At 42.5% G+C, this 26,311-nt stretch overlaps 1 protein-coding gene across 3 annotated transcripts in view; it reads left to right on the top strand.

The window, feature by feature from the left end:
• LOC119962749 (probable E3 ubiquitin-protein ligase HERC1) overlaps window positions 1–26,311 on the top strand; it is a 594,360-nt gene that overhangs the window by 33,004 nt on the left and 535,045 nt on the right. For 2 of the 3 annotated variants that reach the window (XM_038790766.1, XM_038790764.1), the window contains exons 2-5: window positions 4,390–4,521; window positions 16,118–17,059; window positions 18,956–19,051; window positions 24,495–24,674. In XM_038790766.1, coding sequence (XP_038646694.1) covers window positions 4,519–4,521; window positions 16,118–17,059; window positions 18,956–19,051; window positions 24,495–24,674 — 1,221 coding nt within the window. In that variant the 5' untranslated portion in view covers window positions 4,390–4,518. The remainder of the gene's footprint in view (window positions 1–4,389; window positions 4,522–16,117; window positions 17,060–18,955; window positions 19,052–24,494; window positions 24,675–26,311) is intronic. The other variant, XM_038790765.1, reaches the window with a different exon arrangement.

The following is a 26,311-nucleotide window of genomic DNA, read 5'->3' as shown; positions in this document are numbered from 1 at the left end:
ATCCCATTACAATCTAAATTGATACCTTTGATAAAGGGACCCAGAATCCAGGTTAGTTGTGATGCAAAACTAGTTGGGAATGTAAACTCTGAGGAGCATGCAAACAGGCTGCAAAGAGATATAGACAGGTTAAGTGAGAGGACAACAAGACTCCAGGTGGAGTATAATGTAAGGAACTGTGAGGTGATTTGCTTTGGTAATAAGAATAGAACAGCAGAATACTTTTTAAAGTGGTGTGAAAGTTTTAAATATTATTGTACAGAGAGACTTGTTTGTACTTGTACAAATAATGCAGAATGTTTGTATGCAGCAAGCAATTAACATAGAATTTACAGTGCAGAAGGAGGCCATTCGGCCCATCGAGTCTGCACCGGCTCCTGGAAAGAGCACCCCACCCAAGGTTAACACCTCCGCCCTATCCCCATAACCCAGCAACCCCACCCAATACTAAGGGCAATTTTGGACACTAAGGGCACTTTATCATGGCCAATCCACCTAACCTGCACATCTTTGAACTGTGGGAGGAAACCGGAGCACCAGGAGGAAACTCACGCACACACGGGGAGGAGCACAGACAGTGACCCAAGCCGGAATCGAACGTGGGACCCTGGAGCTGTGAAGTGATTGTGCTATCCACGATGCTACCGTGCTGCCCCTATTAGGAAGGCAAGGGGACTGGAGTGTGAGAACAGGGAGATCTGGCTACAGTTGTATAAGACTTTGGTGAGATCACACTTCAAGAACTGTGTGCAGTTTTAGTTTACATAGCTGAGAATGGGTACATTTGCCGTGAAGGTGGGACAACAAAGGTTCACTAGATTGCAACCTTGATGAGGGGACTGTCCTTTGGTGAGAGGCTGTATGAATTGGGCTTATGCTCTCTGGAGTTTGGAGAAATAAATGGTACAAGATTTGGAATAGGCTTGATAGGGTAGATACTGAGGTGTTGTTTCCCGGGGTGGGGCATCAAGAAAACTAGGACAGATCCTCTGGATAAGGGACCCATTATTTAGGACTAAGGTGAGCAGAAATGTCTTGCTCAAAGCATTCTAAATCTTTGGAAATATCTATTAACAGGGTTGTTGGATGCTCCATCGTTGAGCATCTTTAAAGCCAGAATAGATAGATTTTTAGTGTCTCAGGGAATCAAGAGATATGGAGAACAGGAGAGAAACCGGGGGTTGAATGGTGAAACAGGCTTGAGGGGCTAAATGGTCTGTTCATCCTGTATTGTTTGGTGTAGCAGATAATTCTGAGGACCAAAATAAATTGAAAATGAATATTTGTAAGATATGGGATTGCCAAAAAGTGACACATCAAATTTAATGTAAATGTAAGATGGTATATTTTTCTTTCTTCGATTATCATTATACTTCCAATGGGAAATTTGGTAATCTCGAACAGCAAAGGAATTCCTGGGTTTAAATTCACAAGAGACCAAAAGCAGAAATGGTCATTTAGCAAAAATGCTCATGGAATATTAATACAGATACAAAATTCTGCCGTTACTGAAATACTAAGTTATGCGGCAAGAGGTATAAAAGTTCTAATGTAAGAATGAAACTATTCAAAACCTTCATAATACCAAGTCGGAGTAATGTGTCCAGTTTTGGGTTACAAGCTCGAGGAAAGATGTCAAGGCAGTGAAGATTTACTAAGCTGCAGCTGTGAGGAAATACAAATATGACAAAAGATTAGATATATTTAGGAGTGTTTTCATTCTAGCACAGGACGTTATAGGGCTGTTTAATATAAGTGGTTAAAATTGCGATGGGATGGGATTATTTCTACTGATTTGTGGTGTCTAAAGCAACAATATATACAGCATATACTTGCGTAAACATTGATCACATGTAAAAGTTGACCCCATGACATTTGGCCTAAAAAGATAATTTTTCATGTACCTTGTGTAAATGTCGAACCTTGTTTTTTATAATCTTTATTGTCACAAATAGGCTTACATTAACACTGCAATGAAGTTACTGTGAAAAGCCCCTAGTTGCTACGTTCCAGCGCCTGTTCGGGTGCACCGAGGGAGAATTCAGAATATCCAATTCACGTAACAGCACGTCTTTCGTTACTTGTGGGAGGAAACCGGAGCACCCGGAGGAAACCCACGCAGACACGGACAGTGAACCAAGCCTGGAATCGAACCTGGGACCCAGGTGCTGTGAAGCAACAGTGCTACCTACTGTGCTGTCGATTATGTCTGTTATGCCTGTTTTTCAGGCATGAAACCACTTTGTAATTATTAATTACTTATTGGTAATTTATGTCTGCCACCTGAACCAGGCCATAAAGTCTTCAATTTTTATCAACTTGTCTTTGCATTAAAGGCACTATGTACATGCAAAATGTTGTTGTAATTGCAGTATTAGTTGTATGGGCAGGATAGAGTGGCACGGTAGCACAGTGTGGTTAGGCACTGTTGATTCACAGCGCCAGGGTCCCAGGATCGATTGCTGGCTTGGGTCACTGTCTATGCGGAGTCTGCACGTTCTCCCTGTGTCTGCGTCGGTTTCCTTTGGGTGCTCCGATTTCCTCCCACAAGTCCCGAAAGTTCTTCTTGTTTGGTGAATTGGACATTCTGAATTCTCCCTGTTGCTCGTTATGCTTTCCCTTTATTTGCTCTGTTTTAATTACCTTTGCTCAAGAGTCGCCAGGTATCTTTCTGGTACCACCACAAGGTTCAAAACCGAATACTGATCAATGACTCGATACACCAGTTAGTAAGTTTGAAATCAATGCATATTTATTTACACACACAGTCAATTATTACTCATGCATGAACTCTACTCGCTAAACTACTACTAAAAGCCTATACTTAGCTTCGGGGGCGCCCACTCAGTCAGAGGAACAATGGCCGTTGTCTGGTTCTGATACTGCTGGCTTCGAACTGGTATAGAATAGTAGCTAGGAGCGCCTATCTCGTAGCGTGCATTGACCTTAGACGTACTTGGCTGGTGCTTGGCGTGCCTCTCATTGCTGAGAGCCAAATGCCAAGGTGAAGGTGACGAAGAAGAGTAAGAACGAACTGACCTTGGGGACTCTGCTTTATAGTCCCCAGGGTTTCGTGCCCTTCTGGGCGGACCCTGGACTTGGCCCCAATTAATTGGACCATGTCCCAATCGTTAGTATCGATTCTCTCCAATAACGGGATCGTTCCCCAGTCGCTGGGCGGGCTCTAGGTAACCGTTGGCCTGCCTTTGTTTTAGTCTCCACTGGTGCCAGGGAGTCTGTCCTGGTACCAATTGTTTCAATGTTTCTTTTTGTCCCCGGAGATAGTCATTACTATGCTAATGGCTTGTCGTTTCAGTTCTGTCTGGGCTCTGCAAGTTCCAATCCACAGGAAACCTTGTACCTGCTTGTTTTTCTATTGCTGTCCATTTTTCCCTGCACTCTTTGCGAGTATCCATTTTTGAATCGGGACGTGGCCAGCCCAGGTGGCTACATCCCTCAGTGTACCCAGACAGTCGCCGGAATGTGGCGACTAGGGACTTTTCACAGTAACTTCATTGCAGTATTAATGTAAGCCTACTTGTGGCAATAAAGATTATTACCATTGAGTAAAGAATTTATATTGATTGTTCTGTATTGGTAACCTGGATGAAACATTGATGAACTTTTAGGTGCCAGCAAACAAACACTATTAGCAAGACTGGTGGAAAAAAAAATAATTGTAAAAGTGACTTGAAGACGCCACTCGCATTGTTTCCATCTTGCAAGGCAGATGATGCATAATTAAAGCTGATGATGGTATTCAAGTGCAAAATTGTCCCCAGAGAGAATTGAAGTTTTCCATGTTCACGCAAAATGTGGATGAAGTTGAATGCAGGAAATGGATCTAAAAAGTGTGGAATTTGAGACCAGGAGGACAACGCAAGGAAATATGTTTATTCATCTGGGACATGTTCAAATCCCATCTTGTTGATGATGTAGTCCGTGATTACGAGATTAACTTACCGAGTGTTGTTTAGTCCTTGAATGTATGTATAAGTAAATCTGTCAAGCACAGTAACCAAAAGATATGGAACGATTAAATATTGGAAGGCAAAGAAACATCCACTAATTATGCAAGTACCCTAACTAGCAACACTGTGCCAATGGACAGTGGACTCACGGAAATTAACTTGATCCCAATATTGTCAAAAAATAGACAGAACTACCAAATGCTCTCATCAGTGCAAGCTATTTGGGCAAATTATTTATTAATTCAGATAGTGATCAGAGTGACTGCGAAGGGTTTCATTGTGTAGTTAATTTGCTATGCTCTTTATTTACATTAAGCTGGATGAAATGCATGTAGTTTGTAATTTTATAAAGTAAATAAATGATAGAGAATTAATAAAACGTCTTTTAGTGTTGATGTTTTTTTACTGTATTCCATAGATGATGTCTGTTTTGGGCCCAAATCAAGCATGCACGTCAATTCCTCATTGTGTTCTGAGTAAAAGTTGAATCCATGACTTTTGGCTTAAAAAAATTGGTCTCAAACATGCTACGTTTACACTAGTATATATGGTAGGTACAAGATTAAATTTGAGAGATTTAAGACTGAGCAGAAGAGCATTTTTTAACACCCCGGTTTATGAGGCTGTAGACTGTTCTACTGGATTTCATAATTAAACGAGAAATTATGCTGACTTTTAAGAATAGGTTAAATGGATAATGGCAGAAAGGGGGAATAAAATTAGCAAGGCAGAAAAATGCGATTAGCACTTGATAATTTGAAAGATAAGTATCAACTTTGGTTGCAAAACATCCTGTTTTTATGGACAGCTGCTACTGTCTCAGCCAATCTGGTACCATATACCATAAAGTCAAAGCTCTGTTGGTTATATGACTTTATGTTGTAATAGTTGGCTATTTTTATGGCTGTAAATCAATCAGTCACAACAGCTGATATCAAATGTCTCATCTGTTTGTACCTTAAACTGCAGTGACACACTGATGAGATGGATTATGTGGTGATTAAATATTTCTGGCTGCTGAATGATACAACATTTGCTACAGTGAGTAAGGATCTTAGCTGCTCTGTTGGTGAGATGCCAAGTTATGGCCATGGGAAATTTAATGGTTGAATGACTACAGCTCAACAATCCATTTCAGAATGATATAGCAACAATCCGAACAAGCCAATGATTATCTTGAATGTAAAATAATACTGTGTGGCAATGACCACTATATATATGGGATCATTCTTTCTCTGAAAATAAGGTACTGAATAATTTTGATAACAAAAAAACAAAGAAAAGTACAGCACAGGAACAGGCCCTTCGGCCCTCCAAGCCCATGCCGACCATGCTGCCCGACTAAACTACAATCTTTTACACTTCCTGGGTCCGTATCCCTCTATTCCCATCCTAGACATATATTTGTCAAGATACCCCTTAAATGTCACTATCGTTCCTGCTTCCACCACCTCCTACGGCAGCGAGTTCTTGATAACAAGAACAAAGACATTCTCATGTACTGGTAAATGAGGTTAAATACTTGAGAATAAATGCAAAAAGCTGCAAGAACAGATAATTTGACCCAATAAGGCTCCTTCTCTACAAAACTCCATCCCATTATATCTTATGTCACGTGAGTGTACCTTTAAGAAATGATTGTTTATAAAAATGGGTGTGTGTATAAATATCTGCAGTGAGAGTACCTTTAAGAAATGGGTGTTTACTACAGTGATGTCAGAGAGTGGGCGGAGCTGGGCTGTCTGTCAGCGTTTTACTTTTGTTTTAGGCTGTTTGCTGCAGGGTGTGTTTGAGTTTTGTTTTCAGTGCTGGATAGCTGCAGTCACAGCCAGAAGATGTATAAATCTCTCTCTGTAATCTAAAGATTGTAAATCGATCCTGGTGATTTAAAACTAATAGCAGTAGTGACTTTAACCTGATGTGTTTCTGGTAAAAAGTGTTTTAGGTCTTATAGATGTTAAACAGAAAGCTGAAAGGATTACTTAGTGTTGTATTCTTTGGGGGTTGTATTTTAATTAATGGTTGGTAAGATGTTCACTGTGGTTTAAAAAGGTTAAATTGAGTTCATAGAATAAACATTGTTTTGCTTTAAATAATACTTTTCCATTTCTGCTGTACCGCACCTGTAGAGTGGGGCGTGTGCTCCCCATACCACAATCTATTAAAAGTTGTGGGTCAGGTGAACTCCACGATACACTTTGGGGTTCTCTAAACCCTGGCCCATAACACTTAAACCCATTTATAATTCAAACAACTTCCTGGCAAATTATCCTGGAAATTTATTTCACCTTGAGTGAGAAACATCTGATTTTCCTTATTACTCAACTTAACTAACTTCATTTTTTTCTAGGTAAACCATTTTGTTTTAGATTGGTTTCATCAGTTCTCTTCATGACTCTGAAAAGTTACATTTGACTGCCTAGTCATGTCGTTTACAGTTGGAATAACATTGTTTTTCCTCTGAATCTAATTTCTGTAGAATTGTGACATTTAGTATGCATTATCTCTTCCTATCCCTTTTGCCAAAATTAATCACCCCTCACTTCTTTGTATTAATTTCCATCCCGCACTTGTCTGCCCACTTTGCTGGCCAATCTATGTCCTGTTGTAGTTGTTTGGTATAATTCTCCCCTAGGTTTGGCAATTTTAAAAACTACTGTACTTGTATTCAATATTCAAGTAATTTATATATTTCAGAAAAAGCAGAATCCCAGCACTGACCCATGGGGAACACCACCATCTAACATCTTCCAGTCTGAAAAACAAACTTGAACACAACTTGTATTGTTGCATCCTGAAGCCAATTTTTAATCCAAGTTTACACTAACCCTTGTAGTTCATGAACCTCAATTTTCCTAACCAGCCTTTTATGTGGTACTTTGTCAAACACTTTCCTAACATTCATATCGACAACATCCACCAAATTCCTTTTATGAACCTTCTCCATTACTTCATCAAGAAATACAATTAGACTAGTCAAGCCTTTTACAAATCCGTGCTGGCTATCTTTTATAAATCAATAAATCTGCAAGTGCCCGCTGATTTGTTTTGCTTTTATTATTACAAAAAACTTACTCACCACTAACGTTGAACTGACTGACCTCTTATTACTAGGAATGCCCTTATACCCTGATAGATCTGTACTTTGATTAATATATATTGTGTGTCTCCGCACCATTTATCACTTGACAGAACTTAAAACTGAGCTTCATGCGTAACGTAAATTGTATAGCTTTATTCAGTCAGTTTTCTAATGTCTCTTGATCAGGTCAGTTTGCCTGCAAATACACAGAGTTTTTATAAGTTCAATTTGTCCAAGCAAATTCAGATGACCGAGTTAAATTCATTACAAATTACACTTTTTGATGATTGCTTCAAATTAAAATACACAATACAGAGAAGTTGAAAATAGACAAAATGATGGCTTTCAGAGCAAAGCGCAGGAAATAGTAAAGAAATTAAGTAAAATGATTCCGGAATAAATTGTTCAAACCAGCACCTATTTTTAAGGTAATTGCTATCGTTAATGTTCTGTCCCTTTCTGTCTGTGATTCGGTCATAATAATTATAGTTCAGTTTATTCAATAGAAATGGCTGTCCATCAAATTTTGGTATGGTGTGACTGTGATATTCCACTCCCACCAAACTTTATCAGTTCTCATGAACACTGAGCTAGGAACGCTGCCCAGATTTACATACTAACGAATGTGTCTGTCTGGAGTTTTGATCTGATCATTCATGCTATTCAGCAGTTTTTACTGTTTGTCTGTTTGAACTGTGTGACCTTAATGAACCATTTTAATTCTAAACCACTTTAATAAACCATTTTGATTCTGAACCATTTCTTCCTTTTAAACTTGTATATTAAAAGCTGGATTTCTATCATACCCTTAATAAATCTGCAAGCATCTGCTGATTTTTTTTTGCTTTTATTATTACAATAAACTTACTCACCAATAATGTTGATCTGACTGACCTCTTATTACTAGGAATGCCCATATACTCTTGCTTGAATAGGGTGTTGAGTTTACAATATTCTCTGCAATCACCCCTGTATCGGGAAAATTGGAAGACTGTGGCATATGCTTATACTATCCACCCCACACAGCTCTTAGAAGCTCTGGACGCAAGCTCTAAACATAGATAGCTGTTCCAGTACCTGCCTATCAGTTTTCACCATGCCCGTCAGATCACCATCTCTGCTTCAACTGATGTTTTGTCAGCATCTACTTCCTTGGTAAAAGTCAATAGACACCAAAGTACTCATTAAGCATTCTAGACTTGCCGTTCACCTCTAAGCATACATCTTCCTCTTTGTTCCTAATAGGCCTTACCCCATTATGAAGGGTTTTGATATAGTATATGTAGAGAAGATGTTTCCATTTTTATGAGAGTTCAAAAATATATGTTAGTTACTCATAAATGCAATAAGGAATTCAGGAGGAACTTCTTTACCAAGAGAGTGGTTAAAATGTGTAAGTTGCTACCACAAGGAGTAAAAATGAAAAATGCTGGGACAATGCAGCAGGTCTGGCAGCACCTGTTAATGCTTCAAGTCTAATATGAATCTGCATCAGAACCACAAGGAGTAGCTGAGATGAATAACACCAATGCTTTTAAAGGGAAGCTAGGTAACTGCATGAGGAAGAAAACCGTACAAAGATACACCTGAGGGGGTTAGATGAAGTAGAATGGGAGGAGGCGCAAAGGATACGTTAGGTAAGAGTGATCATAATATGATGGGTTATCACATTCAGATTGCGAGTGAAAAATTTGGGCCTGAAACTAGTGCCTTGAACTTAAATAAAGACCACTACAAGGGTATGAAGACAGAATTAGCTAAATTGGAATGGGAAAATAGGTTACGACGTAAGATGGCAGAGAAGCAGTTTAAGGAGATATATAACTCAAAAGATACAACCTCAACCTCTCTTTACAACAATCTGAGGACCCTATCTGCTTCAAGAGGGCGACCATCATCCCTGTACCAAAAAGAAGTCAAGCAGCGTGCCTTAATGACTATCGTCCAGTGGCTCTGACATCCATCAACATGAAGTGCTTTGAAACGTTAGTCATGTCACAAATCAACTCCAGCATCCCATGGATTGCCTTGATCCACTACAGTTCACCTACCGCTGCAACAGGTCCACACTAGACGCCATCTCCATGGCCCTGCACTCTACCTGGAACACCTAGATAACAAAGACACCTATGTCAGACTCCTGTTTATTGACTACAGCTCAGCCTTCAACACCATCATTCCTACGAAACGCATCTCTAAACTCTGTAGCCTTGGCATCGACTCCTCCCTTTGCGACTGGATCCTGAACTTTCTAACCCACAGGCCACAATCCATAAAGATAGGCAACAACACCTCCTCCACGACCATCCTCAACACCGGTGCCCCACAAGGCTGTGTCCTCAGCCCCCTACTATACTCCTTATTCACCTATGACTGCGTGGCCAAATTCCCCTCCAACTCGATTTTCTAATTTGCTGATGACACCACCGTAGTGGGTCGGATTTCAAACAATGACGAGACAGAGTACAGGAATGAAATAGAGAATCTGGTGAACTGATGCAACGACAATAATCTCTCCCTCAATGTCAACAAAACAAAGGAGATTATCATCGACATCAGGAAGCATAGTGGACAACATGCCCCTGTCTACATCAATGGGAATGAAGTAGAAAGGGTCGAGAGCTTCAAGTTTTTAGGTGTACAGATCACCAACAGCCTGTCCGGGCCCCCCCAATACCGACATTATAGTTAAGAAAGCCCACCAACGACTTTACTTTCTCAGAAGACTCAGGAAATTTGGCATGTCAGTTACGACCCCCACCACCTTCTACAGATACACCATAGAAAGCATTCTTTCTGGTTGTATCACAGCTTAGTATGGAGCCTGCTCTGCCCAAGACCGCAGGAAACTACAAAAGGTCGTGAATGTAGCCCAGTCCATCACGCAAACCAGCCTCCCATCCATTGACTCTATCTATAATTCCCGCTGCCTCAGAAAGGCAGCCAGCATAATTAAGGACCCCACGCATCCCGGACATACACTCTCCTCCATTTTCTTCCGTCAGGAAAAATATACCAAAGTTTGAGGTCACGTACTAACCGACTCAAGAACAGCTTCTTCCCTACTGCCATCAGACTTTTGAATGGACCAACCTCGTATTAAGTTGACCTTTTCTCTACACCTTGCTATAACATGTAATATTATATTCTGCAGTCTCCTTCCTTCCCTATGTACGGTATGCATTGTTTGTACAGCAGGCAAGAAACAATACTTTTCACTGTATACCAATACATGTGACAATAATAAATCAAATCAAAACATTCCATTGAGAAAGAAATTCTCTTGAGTAGGATGCATCATCTGTGCCTAACTGAGGAAGTTACGGGTGGTTTCAAATTAAAAGAAGAGATGCAAAGATCAGTGGTAGGCCAGAGATTAAGGCATTTTAGAAACCAGCTAAGGATGGCAAAATAATGATTAAAGACTGAGAAATTGGGGCATGAGAGAAAAACACATAATAAAAGCTTCTAAAGTATATACAAAGGAAGAGTAATGACAGTGACCATTGGTCCCTTAGATGGTGAGACTAAGGACTTAATAATGGGGAAACCCACTGACTCCCACAGTTATCTGGAACACAGCTCTTCGCACCCTACACCCTTCGTTCCTTCACCTCCGTTGCATTTGTTCCGATGATGCCACTTTCCAAAATGGTGCTTTGAAAATATGTTCCTTCTCCCTTAATCATGATTTCCCACCTACAGTTGTTGATAGGGCCCTCAACAGTGTGCAGTCCATCTCTCGCGCCTCTACCCTAGCCCTCTCACCTCCCTCACAAAACAAGTATAGAGTTTCCCATATTCTCACATTTCGCCCCAACAACCTCTGTCTGCAAAGCACAGTCTTCCACTATTTTAGTCAATTCCAGCGTGATGCCACCACCAAACACACCTTCCCTTCACTCCCTCTGTCGACATTCTGCAGAGACTGTTTTCTCCGATAATCTAGTCCGCTCCTCCACCATACCCAACACCTCCCCCATCACCCACGGCACATTCCCATGCAAACACTGAAGGTATAACACCTGCCCCTTTACCTCTTCCATACTTAACATCCCAGGCCCAAAACACTCATTCCAGGTTAAGCAGCGTTTCGCTTGCACCTCTTTAAATTTGGTCTATTGCTTTCGCTGTTTCCAATGTGGTCACCTCTTTTTCGGAGAGACCAAATGCAGACTGGGCGATCGCTTGGCTGTGCACCTTAGATCTATGCGCATTCAGGTCCCTGACCTTACCGTTGCTTGCCATTTTAACACAAGACCCTAATCCCATGCCCATATGTCTGTCCTTGGCCTTCTACAACATTCCAGTGAAGCTCAATGCAAACTGGAGGAACCACCGCTCATCTTCCGGTTAGGCACCCTACAGCCTTCCGGTCTCAACATCAAATTCAACAACTTCAGATGATTAGCTCTACCCCACCCATTTCATCCTATTTCATTTGAACTGTCTTTTACCATTTCTTCATATCCCCGCCCCATCTTATCTCCCCTTTCCTTTCCTTTTCTCCCTTTTGCTTCCCCCTTCCCCCCCACATCTACATCTGTGACAGTTTACCATCTGATGTTAGTTTCTCTGCTGTTTGACCTTTCACACCTTTTGTTCTCTCTGGGGACTGCCAATAGCTCTCTTTTCCCTTCATTTCTGTGGTCTGTTTCCTTGGTTTCTGTGGTTATGACTAATCTATCATTCTCACACCACAGTATAAATATTTCCCACTTTCTCTGTCTTTTAGCTTTGACAGGGTCATCTGGACTCGAAACATTAGCTCTTTTCTCTCCCTACAGATTTTTCCAGACCTGTTGAGATTTTCCAGCATTTTCTCTATGTTATATGTGTGTAATATGTATATATGTATAGAAATGGCAAGGGGTTGCAAACATTAGTAGTAATTATTTATAGGCCACCAAATAGTGGTGGTAGTGTGAGGCATAGTATTAATCAGGAGATTGGAGAAACGTGTTGCGTGGGTAATGCAGTATCATGTGTGACTTCAATCTACATAGAGACTGCGTAAACCTAATCAGCGGTAATGCTGTGGCAGCCGAGTTTCTGGAGTATGTTGGGGATGGTTTTCCAGAGCAGTATGTTGAATTGACCAGAGACTGGCTTTTTTAGATTTAGTATTTTTTAACAAAAATGGTGAATTGAAATTGTTGTAAAAGAACCTTTATGGATCATTGACCATCATGTGACAGAATTTTACATTATGTTTTAAAGTGAGGAAGTACAATCTGTCAGGGTGTTTAAATTTGAAAAAGGGAATTATGAAGGCATCAAGGGCAAATTGGCTGAAGTGGATTGAGAAAATACATTAAAAGGAATAATGGAATGTAGGCAATGGATAGTCTTTAAAGAATTGTTTTTTATGGCTTCCCTTCCGTTCCTCGGAGAATCGCGTGTTGGCGGCCCGGCGCGGGGTTCAGAGAATCCTGCCCAGTATATTTGGATTTTCAGAGGGTTTTTAATAAAGCCCCCCCACTGGACATTGGTCAGCAAAATTAAAGCACAGGTAGTATACTGGCATGGATTAAGAATTGTCTAACAGGCAGAAAACAGAATAGGAATAAATGGGTAATTTGCTTGTTGACAGGCTGTGACTAGTGAGGTAACACAAAGATCAGTACTTGGTATCCCAGCTGTTCACAATATATATCAATGATTTGGAAGTGGGGACCAAATGTAATATTTCAAGTTTGGGGATGACACACAAAGTTAGGTGGGGATGTGTATTGTGAGGAAAGTGCAAAGTGGCTTCAAGTGGATTTGGACAGACTCAGTAAGTGGGCAAGAATACAGCATATAGAATGTAATGTGGAAAAATATGAGGTTATCCACTTAAGTAGGACGTACAGATATGGAGCGTACTACTTAAATGGTAAGAGACTACAAAGTGTAGATGTACAAAGGGACCTGGATGACCTTGTCAATAAGTCACTGAAGGTGAGCATGCAGATGCAGCAAGCAATTAGGAAAGCTAATGGAATGTTAGCCTTTATCGCTAGAGGATTTGAGCACAGGAGCAAATTCCTGCTTCAATTGTATAGAAACTTAGTAGGACTGCACCTGTAGTACTGTGTGCAGTTTGGTCCCCTTAGCTTAGGAAGGATTTTATTGCCATAAAAAATGCAACAAAAGTTCACTAGACTTGTGGCAGGACTGTCTTTCGAAGAGCGATTGGGGAAACTAGGCATGTACTCTCTAGAGATTCAAAGATCGGTGATCGAAATGAAACCTGCAAAAAGCTTAAAGAGATAGACAAGGTAGATGCAAGTAAGACATTTCCCCTGGTTGGGGAGCCCAGAACCAGGGAAAACAGTTTTAACATGAGGGAGAAGTCACTTTGGACCAAGGTGAGATTTTCTTTACTTGGAGGGTTGTGAATCTTTGGAATTCTCTACTTCAGAGACCTGTGGAAGTTCAGTCATTGAGTTTGTTTAAAGCAGAGATTGACATTTCTAAACACCTATAACATAAAGGGACTTTGGGATCGTGTAGAGCAGGGGTGGGCAAACTTTTCCGTGCAAGGGCCACATTCAGAAATTCACAATTTTAAAGGGCCGCATAGTATATTAATTAATAGTCCCGGTTGTAACCAATTAGCGTGCGGCAGATACCTCAGCGCTTCCCCAGGCGGCATCCTGCCTTTAGCCCTCCTTTTCAAAAATGGCGCTTCACCCGGTTATGATTCTGGGCGCCTCATATAGAACAGAGAACATAGAACAGTACAGCACAGAACAGGCCCTTCGGCCCTCGATGTTGTGCCGAGCAATGATCACCCTACTCAGCGCCGGCCCTAGGGTTGCTGGCGCCCCGGGCAAGCTGAACTTCGGCGCCCTTGGGGGGGCGGGGGGCCGAGGAGGGGGCGGGGCCGAGGAGGGGGCGGGGGGGGCGGACCCGAAGAGGGGGCGGGGGGGGGGGCGGACCCGAGGAGGGGGCGGGGGGGGGCGGACAGCGGGGGGGGGCGGACCCGAGGGGGGGACGGGGTGGGTCGACCCGAGGGGGGTCGGACCCGAGGAGGGGGCGGGGGGGGCGGACCGACCGGGGGGGCGGGGCCGCCCCGGGGGAAGGGCGGCCACCGCGCATGCGCTGGTTGGCACCGGCCCAACTGCGCATGCGCGGGACCCGAGTCTGGCGCCCCCTAGCACATGGCGCCCCGGGCGACTGCCCGAGTTGCCGGTGCCTTGAGCTGGCCCTGACCCTACTCAAGTCAACGTATCCACCCTCTACCAGTAACCCAACAGCCTCCCCCCCCCCCCCCCCCCCCCCCCCCCCCATTAACCTTATAAAAAATAAAAAATTTTAATTTAAAAAAAAAAATGACTTGATCTTGGTGGGCCACATAAAGACCTTTGGCGGGCCACATGCGGCCCGCGGGCCGTAGTTTGCCCACCCCTGGTGTAGAGAGAATGGCATTGAAGTGGATGATCAGCGTATCATATGGTGGAGCAGGTTCGACAGGCTGAATGGCCTATTTTTGTCTTATTGGGAAAAGCAAGGGTCTTGACACTGAGTGCTGGGGATTCCACTACAGATATTTCTCCTGCACTAAAAAGATCCATTAACCACTACTCACTATCGTCTGTCGCTAATTTTGTATCCATGTTGCGACTGTGCTTCTTTTGAGCTATAACTTTGTTCGCAGGTTTCTTATGTGGTACTGTATCAAATACTTTTTGGAAGTCCATGTGCACCATATCAACAACATTGCCCCCATCAACTCTCTCAGTTACCGCTTCAAAAAATTCCAGTATGTTAATTAAACATGATTTTCCCTTAAGACATCCATGCTGGCCTTCCTTGACATTTGCCCATGTGATTATTAATTTTGTCCTGGATTAATGTTTCTCCATCAGCAAAATTAAACTGACTGCCCTGTAGTTGTCTTTTTGAACAAGGGTGAAACGCTTGCAATTCTCGTGAGCTGGCATGATCCCTGATTCTTAGGAAAACTGATCAATCGTGGCCAGTGCCTCCGCAATTTCCACACTCTTCCTTCAGGATCGTTGGATGCATCTTAATCGGTCTTCGTGCCTTATCACGTTTTAAGTCCCATAAGCCTGTTCAATACCACCTCAATATTAATTTTAAACCTTTCTTGTATCTAAATTGCCTCCTCTTTTGTCATGGCCTGGGTATCATCATCTTCCTTGGTAAAGACAGATGCAAAGTAGTAGTTTACTATCTCAGATATGCCCTCTGCCGCTGCTGGTTAATCCCCTTTTTGGTCCCTAATCAGACTTATTTCTCCTTTTTCCACTCTTTACTATTTATAAGTGTATAGAAAACTTTGGGATTCTCTTTTCAACTTCCTCTTTGCTTTTATTTGCTTTTTCACTGACCTCTATACTGTCAATATTCAGCCTGGTTCTCAATTGAATTTTGTATCTGACATCTATCTTAGTGCAAGGGGGATGGAGCATAAAAGTAAGGAAGTCTTGCTAAGTCGTATAGGGCACTGGTGAGATTGCACCTGGAGTACTGTGGACAGTTCTGTTCTGTTTACTTGAGGTATATAGTTGTATTGGAAAGTTCACTGGAATGACTTCTGGGACAAAGGGGTTTTCTTATGATGAAAGTTTGGACCCAAGATCATTGGAGTTTGAAATAATTAATCATATATGATTCAAAGGAGACTTGAGGATAGATATTGAGAGGCTTCAAAGCTGTGTTAGACCGATTTTTGATTGATAAGGTAATTGAAGGTATTGAGGCAGGCAGGAAAGTGGAAAAAACGCATTATCAGGTCAGCCATCATACTGAATGACCGAGCAGGCTTGGTGACTAAATGGCGTGCGTACTCATATTTCTTATGATCAAGGAGGCTTGGGTGGTGCATAAACACTGGCATAGATGATTTGGGCAGGATGACCTTTTTCTGCTTTGTAAATTCTAAGTAAACAAAATTGCATTTAAATTAATTTTGCTTTTTTCAGCCCTTGATTTAGCTTGTCCTCTCGTGCAAGGATAATTTTACAGGGTGCTAAACCTTAGTCTACAGGCGAGTAAAATCTGGTGGTAATAATACCCAAAAGACTTATGTGTATTTTTTTCTTTTTTCCAGACTCAACATTATAAAATGGTTACATGCCCCACAAATGTAATACTCAAATGGCTTGAACACCTGAATAGTTCCTGGGCTGTGGAAGACAGTGAATCTACAGCCACGAGGGAAGGTGCCTCTGCATTATATGAAAAACTACTCCATAACAAAGAAGTGGTTGGAATATCTCAGCAGGCTCAACATCTGATTGGTCCTCGGTTGCCAGATTTTGAACTCGAGTCTTCAGCTGTGGAAGAACGTGAGCAGTATCTCTCTGCACTACTCAACAGCCAACAGAATTTGGCCAGGACAGTTTTTGGAAATTCACCCTTTGCTCTTGCCTTACACATGCGATTATTGTCACTTCAAAGAATATTCCACGCACTCTCTAACAAATATCATGATCGGTTCAGACCGGGGCGTCAAATACAAAGGCAGAGTTCTGACAGCAGATTAGATCTGGGCGATGCACTGGCCAGGAGTACGAGAATAAAATCTGGTACTGATGTTCTAATTGAGATGGGAGTGAAGACTGGCCTAAGTCTACTCTTTGCACTAATTCAGCAAAACTGGCAACAATCAAAGTTAGATCCAAGCTTGAGCCTGTGCAATGATGTTTTGTGCACAGCCTGCACAATTATCAATTCTCTACCTCCACTTTCTCTAGCAAATGAAAATAAAATCCCGCAAGTTGGTTTGGACTGCCTCGCACAAGTAACTACATTTTTAAAGAAGATGACCATGCCTAGTTCAGGAGCTGACAATCCGGGCCGAAGGTTGGCTTCAGAGCTACTATTGGGTCTTGCAGTACAGCGTGGGTCTTTGAAGTTCCTACTTGAATGGATTGAAGTAGCATTAGCTGCTTCCGCAGCTGCTGGTAATGCATCTTTTGCATCAGAAAATGAAGGAATGATTGGATACGATTGTTTTTTAAAATCATTGGAGCAACTGAAACATTCTTCAGTGAGTTTGATTTACCAGAGATGGATTTTGTTTTTAAATGGATTGCTTAGTATGTGAATACTTGATATGCTATTTTATTGTCTTGATTGCAAAATTTATTAAAAGCAAATTACTGCGGATGTTGGAATATAAAACCAAAAGAGAAAATACTTTGACAAAGGGTCATCTGGACTTGAAACGTTAATTCTTTTCTCTCCTAACAGATGATGGCAGACCTGCTGAGATTTTCCTGCATTTTCTCTTTTGGTTGCAAAAGTTATTGTTCTCCCACACTTAATTTGTCATGTTCCTCCCAACATTGTATCAGAAGATTATATATAAACTGTTTATATGGTGAATTGATGCCTTTGGAAAAACTGAAAAGCAAATTCATTCAAACCAAGACCATAATATGACAGCAGTATATCAAATTAATATTTAATAGTAGTAGCCTGGTATCAAACTCTCCCTCTCATCATATTTACAGTATGTTCCTATTCAACAGTTGTCTTTTGTTTAAAAGAATTCCCAATAATTCATATAAGGAATGTAAGTGGGCTGCATAGAAGATCCCCCTCCCTACACCATTCCCAATCAAATTAACAAATAATTCAAATTAAGGAACTTTTCAATTCAGAGTGCAGGCTGCAGCTGATAACTTGAACTTGCATTTTCCATTTTGAAAAATAAACCAGCCAATCATTTGAATGTAACCAAATAAATATCTCAGCGCTAAATAAAAAAAGTAATTTGTCATATTTGAATGTGATTTTGTAATAACACTAGACTGAATCATCAAAGCTTCTTAATGCATTATAAAGTAGATATATTGACCATATTCTAGCCAACAAGGGGAGGGAAAGATGACAGCAGCACTTTGATTCCATTTTATCATTAATTCATCGCTGCTGATATTTCTTTGTACTGTTCTTCCATCTTTCCTTTTGAGCCTCTTTCCCCATTGAATTTAAGTAGCTTAATAGTTTTGAAATGGAAAATGCAACTTAAAATATGTTTTTGTTTATTTAACGGGAAAACCTGATCAATCACGCAAATCTCTCTGTAATTAAAATTAATCATTTAATCAACTTTCCTTGCTAATTCAGAAAGCGGGATTTTCTGGCTGTTCCTGCCAGCAGGATCTTCTGGTCCCGCCGACAGCAAATCCCCAGCCGTGAATTCCCAGGTGCTGGATGGCATGAACAACAGGGAAGCCTGTTGACAGCTCCTGCCGCCAGCCAATGGCGGACTGCCACTGTAAATCATGCCGGGTGGGGTGGGTGGAGGGGTCTATAAAGTCTGCACAGTGTCTTAAAATCATTTGCCTGTTTCCAAGAAAATTAGCCAAAGATAGTGGAGAACTGTGTCATGTTCTGGTATCCATACTTGAGGATGGATGCGAAAGCATTGGAGAGAGTACAGAGAAATTTCACAATAATTATTCTATGGATAAGCAACTGTAGCTGTGAGGATACATTGGAGAAGTTAGGTCTGTTTGGCTAGGTGAAAAGAAGGCTGGAGGAGACTTAGTATAGATATTCAAGCTCTTGAGGGTATGGATAAGGCAAAAAGCGAGAAACTGTTCCCTCTCAAGTACATCAAGAACTGAAGGACACATATTCAAAATAACGGGCAAAAGGAGTGGAAATTATGAGGAATTTCTTTTCACCCGCTGGGTGATTGGGGTCTGGAATGGACTTCCTGAGAGGGTGAGGATGCAGTTTAAAAAGGGAATTAGATTGCCATCTGAAAAAAGAAAACATGCAAGGTTATGGGGATAAGGCAGGGAAATATGGTTAGATAGAATGACTTTTCAGAGAGCCAGTGCAGACTCATATGGCCGAATAGCCTCCTTCAGCACTAAGGATTCTGTAATTCTGTGAAAATGCTGATTATTTGATCTGTTTTAACTTTTAGAATACATATGTAGATAATCTACAGAACCAAGAGCTCAAGAAGACTCCAGATGGGCTGTGTTCTCTTTCTAATGCGGCAATTTGTCTTTGTGAAGAGGTTTGCCATTTTTATATAATTTATAATTTCTATTTCTATTTAATAAATTGACAATATTAATCCTAAATTGCATGTTAATTATAAAAAATATTTGTTCAGTGATGTTTTTTTTATCATTTTAATGTGTCCATATTTGTGTTTTTTAATGTTTTACTATAGTTCATATAATGGTTGCAACATAGGGGGAGATAATTTGGTCTGTTGTGTTCATGGTCAGCACTCCCAAGAGCAACACCACATCAACGTTGCTATCAAAAAGCACTTGCTCAGCAATAATCCACTCATCGACGCTCAGCTTGGGTTCTGCCAGGGTCACTCAGCTCCTGACCTCATTACAGCCTTGGTTCAACCATGGACAAAAGAGCTGAATTCCAGAGGTGCGGTGAGATGTGCGGCACAGTGACACAGTAGTTTGCACTGCTGCCTCACGGCTCTGGGGCATCAGGTTCGAATCCGAGCTCTGTGACTCTCCGTGTGGGTTTCCTCTGGGTGCTCCGGTTTCCTCCCACAGTCCAGGAAAATGTGCATATTATGTAGATTGGCCATGCCAAATTGTAAAACCAAAGTCAATGGGAATCGAGGGCAAAGTCCTCCGCTGGTTGAAGTCATACTTGGCACAAATGAAGATGGTTGTGGTGGCTGAAGGTCTATCATCTCAACACACCAGGAGTTCCTCAGAGATGTGTCCTAGGCCCAACCATCTTCAGCTGTTTCATCCATGACCTTCTTTCCATCATTAGGTTCAGATGTGGGGATACTTGCTGTTACATAGAACATAGAACAGTACAGCACAGTACAGGCCCTCCGTTGATTGCACAATGTTCACCATTCACGACTTCTCAGATACTGAAGCAATCAATGTCCAAATGCAGCAAGACCTAGACAATATCCTGCTTGGGCTGACAAGTGGCAATTAATATTCTTTCCAAACAAAGTGTCAGACAATGGCCACCTTCAACAAGAGAGAATCTAACCACCACCCCTGGACATTCCATTACCATCGCTGATCCCAAACTATCAACACGCTGGAGGTTACCAGTGACTAGAAACTGAACTGACTGGCAATATAAATACTGTGGCTACAAGAGCAGGTCAGAGGTTCGGAATCCTGTGGCGTGTAACTCATTTGACTTCCCAAAGCCTGTCCACCTACTTCAAAGCCCAAGTCCGGAGTGTAAAGGAATAATCTCCCGTGCCTGGTTGTTCCAACAACTTGAGAAGCTTGACACTGTCCAGGACATAGCAGCCTACTTTATTGGCACCCCATCCACCATCCTCAATATTCATTCCCACCAGCACTGACGCAGAGTGGCCGTAGTGGCAGTAGTATGTACCATCGATAGGATTCACTTCCGCTATCTACAGGATTCACTTCAGGAACTCCCCAAGGCTCCTTCGACAGCAGCTTCCAAACCTGTGATCTCTACCACCTAGAAGGACAGATACATATGCATATTCCCTCAAAACCATAGATCATCCTGACTTGCCATTCCTTTCTTGTTGCTGGGTCAAAATCCTGGAGCTCCCTTCTAACAGCACCGTGGAGTGTTATCTACTCCACGTGGACTGCAGTGGTTCAAAGGTGGGCTCACCACCATGTTCCCAATGGTAATCATGCGGGGCATGGATAGAGTGGATGGGCAGGCACTCTTTCCCAGGGTGGAGAGGCCAGTTGCCAGGAAATGTGCGAGGCAGATTTTTTTATGCAGAGGGTGGTGAGTGCTTGGAATGTGTTGCCGGGGGGAGGGGGGGGGGGGGGGGGGGGGGGGGTTGTGGAAGCAGATACATTAACGGCGTTCAAAAGGCATCTTGACAAGCACATGGATAGGATGGGATAGAGGGATATGGCACAAGGAAGTGCTGAGGATTTTGGCAAAGGTTGGTATCATGACCAGTACAGGCTTGGAGACCTGAAGGGCTGTAATCCTCTGATTCTCCTTTGATACAGGCATGGTCTGAGAGGACTGCAGGATTGCAAATGTTATATCTTTGTTCAAAGAAGGATGTCAGATAAACCCAACAACTACAGTCCAGCCAGTTTAACCTCCTGGTGGGAAAGCTTTTTAGAAATGATAACGTGAGACTAAATGAACAGTCACTTGAACAAATGATTGAATTAAGGAAAGCCAGCATGAATTTGTTGAGGACAAACTGTGTTTAACTAACGTGTTTGAGTGTTTTGATGAGGTAACAGAGAAGGTTGAAAAGGGCTCACGTGATTGTTGTGGTCTTCATGAGCTTCCACAAAATGTTTGATAAAGTGCCATATCGCAGGCTTGTCAGCAAATTTGAAGCACAAAGAATAAAAAGGATAGGGAACAGAGTGTAATGGTGAATGGTGTTTGTTTGCACTGGTGGAAGATCTGTGGTGGGATTTCCAGCGGTTAATGTTAGAGCCATTGCTTTTCTTAATCTCTATTAAATACCCAGAATGTCATGGGCAGCTCATTTCAAAATTTGCAGATGACACAAAACTTGGAAGTATGGTGAACCGTGAGGAGGATGGTGATAACCTGAAAGAGGATATTGATAGGTTGGTGGACTGGGCAGACAAGTGGCAGTTAATACAAAGAAATGTGAAGTGATTAATTTTTATAGGAAGAATGAGGAGAGGAAATATAAATGAAGGGTACAATTTCTAAAGGGGGTACAGGAGTCACAGGATCTGTGGAGGTGTAAGTGCAGAAATCATTTAAGGTGGTGGGTCAGTTGAGAATGCTATTAAATAGGGCGGAGAGGAGCTTTAGGTACCTGGGAGTCCAGGTGGCCAGGAGCTGGGGGGCCCTACACAAACTTGACCGTACAAGGCTGGTAGAGCAAATGGAGGAGGAGATTAAAAGATGGGACATGTTGCCGCTGTCGCTGGCGAGCAGGGTGCAGTCAGTCAAGGTGACGGAGCTACCGAGGTTTTTGTTCCTGTTCCAGTGCCTCCCCATCCTTATCCCGAAGGCCTTTTTTAGGAGGGTCAACAGGAGCATTAGGGGTTTGTATTGGCGCATGGGACCCCGAGGGTGAGAAGGGTGTTTTTGGAGCGGGGCAGGGATGGGGGAGGGGGGGGGGGGGGCTGGCGCTGCCCAACCTCTGTGGGTACTATTGGGCTGCCAACACAGTGATGGTGCATAAGTGGGTAATGGACGGGGAAGGGGCAGCATGGAAGAGGGTGGAGATGCTGTCCTGTGTGGGCACGAGCCTGGAGGCGCTGGTAACGGCGCCGCTGCCGCTCCCTCCAACGAGGTATACCACGAGCCCGGTGGTGGCGGCTACCCTCAGAATTTGGGGGCAATGGAGACGGGACAGGGGGAGGTGGGGGTCTCGATGGGGTCCCCGATACGGGGGAACCACCGGTTTGTTCCAGGGAGAATTAATAGTGGGTTCCTGAGTTGGCACAGGGCAGGTGTTAGGAGGTTGAGGGACCTGTTTGTAGACGGGAAGTTTGCGAGCCTGGGTGAGTTAGAGGGGAAGTTCGGGCTCCCCCCGGGGAACATTTTTAGGTACATGCAGGTAAGGGCGTTTGCCAGACGGCAGATGGCGGGGTTCCCTCTGTTGCCCCCGCGTGGGGTCCAGGACAGGGTGCTTTTGGGGGTGTGGGTTGGAGAGGGGAGGATTTTGGATATGTACCAAGTGATGCAGGAGGTAGACGAGGCCTCGGTGGAGGAGCTGAACGGTAAATGGGAAGAGGAGCTGGGTGAGGAGATTGAGGAGGGGACGTGGGCAGATGCTCTGGAAAGAGTGAACTCCTCCTCTTCTTGTGCGAGGCTTAGTCTCATACAGTTCAAGGTGCTACATAGGGCTCATATGACCGGGACGAGGATGAGTAGGTTCTTTGGGGGCGAGGACAGGTGTATTAGGTGCTCGTGGGGGGGGGGGGGGGGTCGTTTCTGTGGGTTGGGTTGAAGGGATGTGTATATGTGTTCTTTGTTTATGACGGGCGTTAATCTATTTCTTTTTTGTATTTACCGGGAGAGGGGGGTTTGCTCTTTTTTGTTTTCTTAGTTGTTAATATTTTTTGTTATTGATAGTTTGTGAAAATCTGAATAAAAATTATTAAACAAAAAAAGAGAATTCTATTAAAGCATATGGCATCCTGGGCTTTATAAATACAGGTATAGAGTACAAAGTTATAAAGAACCTGTATGGGACCCTCATTTGGCCTCAACTGGAGTGTGTGGCCAATATAAGGAACCACACTTTAGGATGGAGATGAAGAGAGGGTGCAGGAATTAATGGAAGTATTCCAGAGATGATAAACCTCATTGATACCAAATTGATAGATTGGAGAATCTGGTGGTGTTCTCCTTGGAGAAGAGAAGATCAAGAGGAGATTTGATTGAGGCTTTCAAAATCAATAGGGATCTGGGCAGAGTAAATAGGGAGAATCTATTCCCATTGGTAGAAGGGTGGAGAACCAGAGGACACTGATTCAATGTGATTGGTCTAAGAAGCAATGGTGGCAAGAGGAAAATCCTTTTTTCCATTACATGTAGTTAGGATTGCGAATGTACTGCCTGAGAGAATTGGGTGGTGACAGATTCAATAGAGGCCTTCAAAAGAGAATTGGATAATTATCTGAAGCAAAGAGATTTGCAGGTCCATGGGGAAAAGGCAGGATAGAGGAACTGGGTGAGTTGCTCCACTTGGGAACAGAGACAGACACAACAAGCTAAATCACTTCCTTCCATGCTGTGTAACCATTCTATGATTCTGTGAATGCAAAAGAATATATTTGGATAGTTTGAATTTGGAGCTGCAAACCTGTGCAAATGCACTTCTATAGCTGACCACACATACCCAGTGGCAAGTGATAGAGTGCGGAGATGGATGTCAGGTGAGGACATGCTTGGAATCGGGAAGTGTGCTTCATTTTTAGCGCAGCACGGTAGCATTCTGGTTAGCACAATTGCTTCACAGCTCCAGGTTCGCAGGTTCGATTCTCACCTTGGGTCACTGCCTGTGCGGAGTATGCACGTTCTCCCCGTGTGTGCGTGGGTTTCCTCCGGGTGCTCCGGTTTCCACCCACAGTCCAAAAATGTGCGGGTTAGGTGGATTGGCCATGCTAAATTGTCCTTAGTGTCCAAAATTGCCCTTCGTGTTGGGTAGGGTTTCTGGGTTATGGGGATAGGGTGGAGGTGGGGGCTTGGATAGGGTGCTCTTTCCAAGAGCCAGTGCAGACCCGATGGCCCAAAAGGCCTCCTTCTGCATTGTAAATTCTATGATTCTATGTTCAATGCGTAATGAAACTTGGAAAAGATACTAGAGGGTTGTTTGTGATACTAGAAACATGGGAAAAAATGTAAAGGGAAGAATTAATAAAATCTAATTGTGTAATACAGGATTTGTTCTAGTGCCAAGTAAAAATGTTACAATAATGCAGATACCTTGTTAAATGTATTGTATCCTTGATTAGATGCTCTTTTATTTTAATCCGTGCGTTTTCTGTCTACAGATTTGCAGGTTAGCCTTAGACTGCTTATGCAGCACCAGTTCTCAGAACTCTCAAAGTCGAGACAGTGAAACAAGTGCAGTGTATGTTTGGGGGAGTAACAGTAGTCATCAGTTGGCAGAAGGAACACTGGAAAAAATTTTACAACCCAAATTAGCACATGGATTTGCTAATTCCCAGACGGTAAGCGAGGGAAGAATTAGTAATTCATTTGTTGACAAATAAGTTATTTGCTGCTACGAAGGTAAAATAAAGGCAATCTAGTAGCAGCTTTATTTGTTAGATCTGATTTATAAAGCTGTTACATATTCAACCAATAGATTTGTATAATTTTGCATTGTTAACACAAGTAATAAGTTTGATCGTTGCAGGAAGGGATCATTTGCAGGATAGCTTTTCATAAGACCATAAGATACAGGAGCAAAATTCGACCATTCGGTTCATTGAAACTGCTCCACCATTCAATCGTGGCTGATATGTTTCTCATCCCCGTTCTCCTTCCTTCTCCCCGTAACCCCTGATCTCCTGATAATCAAGAACCTATCTATCACATGGTGACTTGACCTCCACAGCCTTCTGCTGCAATGAGTTCCACAGATTCACCACCCTCTGGCTGCAGCAATTCCCCCTCGTCTTAGTTTTAAAGGATCGCCCCTTCAGTCCGAGGCTGTGCCTTCAAGTTTTGGTTTGTTCTACTGATGGAAACACCCTCTCCATGTTCACTCTATCTAGGCCTCTCGGTATTCTATCAGTTTCAGTGAGATCACCCCTCATCCTTCGAAACTCTGTTGAGTATAGTCCCAGAGTCCTCAACCACTTCTCAAATGACAAGCCCTTGATTCCCGGGATCATTCTTGTTAACCTCCTCTGGACCCCCTCCAAGGCCAGTGCATCCTTCCTTAGATACGGGGCCCAAAACTGCTCATCATATTCCAAATGGTGTCTGGCTAGAGCTGTATATAGCCTCAGCAGTAAATCCCTGCTCTTGTATTCTAGCCCTTGAAATGAATGCCAACATTGCATTTGCCTTCCTAACTGCCAACTGAACCTGCATGCTAACTGTAAGAGAATCCTGAACTAGGACTCTTAAGTCCCTTTGTGCTTCAGATTTCCGAAGCCATTTCCCATTTAGAAAATAGTTTATGCCTCTATTCTTCCTTCCACATTTCATAACCTCACATTTTTCCACATTGTATTCTAACATTTGTTAGACACAACCTCCTCTTGACGAAGCAGTACAGAGCAGTCCTATTTTACCATGTACTTACAAGTACTCTGCAATCTCATCCTTAATAATATGCTCTAAAATCGTACCAACGACCGAGGTCAGGCTAATTGGCCTATAAGTTCCCGTCTTCTGCCTTCCTCCCTTTATATACAGTGGTGTTACATTAGGTGGAACTTTTGCCAACATTTACTTTATCAATCCCTTTTAGTATATAACCTCCATCAGATCCCCTCACATCCGTCTAAATTCCAGTGAGTATAAACCCAAACTGTTTAACTCTCCTCATACTTCAAAACTTTCATCCCTGGAATCAATTTGGTGAACCTCCTCTGAACTGCCTCCAATGCCACCACATCCTTCCTCAAATAAGGAGAACAAAACTAGACACAATACTGCAGATGTGGTCTCACCAATATCCAATACAATTGAAGAAGCACTTCACTACTTTTATACTTGTCTTTTTCATTTAAGTGTTAACATTCCATTAGCCTTTTTAATTACATGCTGGGTTTCTGCGATTCATGATCAAAAACATCCAGATTTTTCTGCCCAGACTTATTTGGTATCTGCTTTCCACTTAGATACTAATTTG

The sequence above is a fragment of the Scyliorhinus canicula genome, chromosome 3, assembly GCF_902713615.1.
Source record: "Scyliorhinus canicula chromosome 3, sScyCan1.1, whole genome shotgun sequence".
Lineage (NCBI taxonomy): Eukaryota > Metazoa > Chordata > Chondrichthyes > Carcharhiniformes > Scyliorhinidae > Scyliorhinus > Scyliorhinus canicula.
This window is presented reverse-complemented; position numbering and strand designations above follow the sequence as displayed.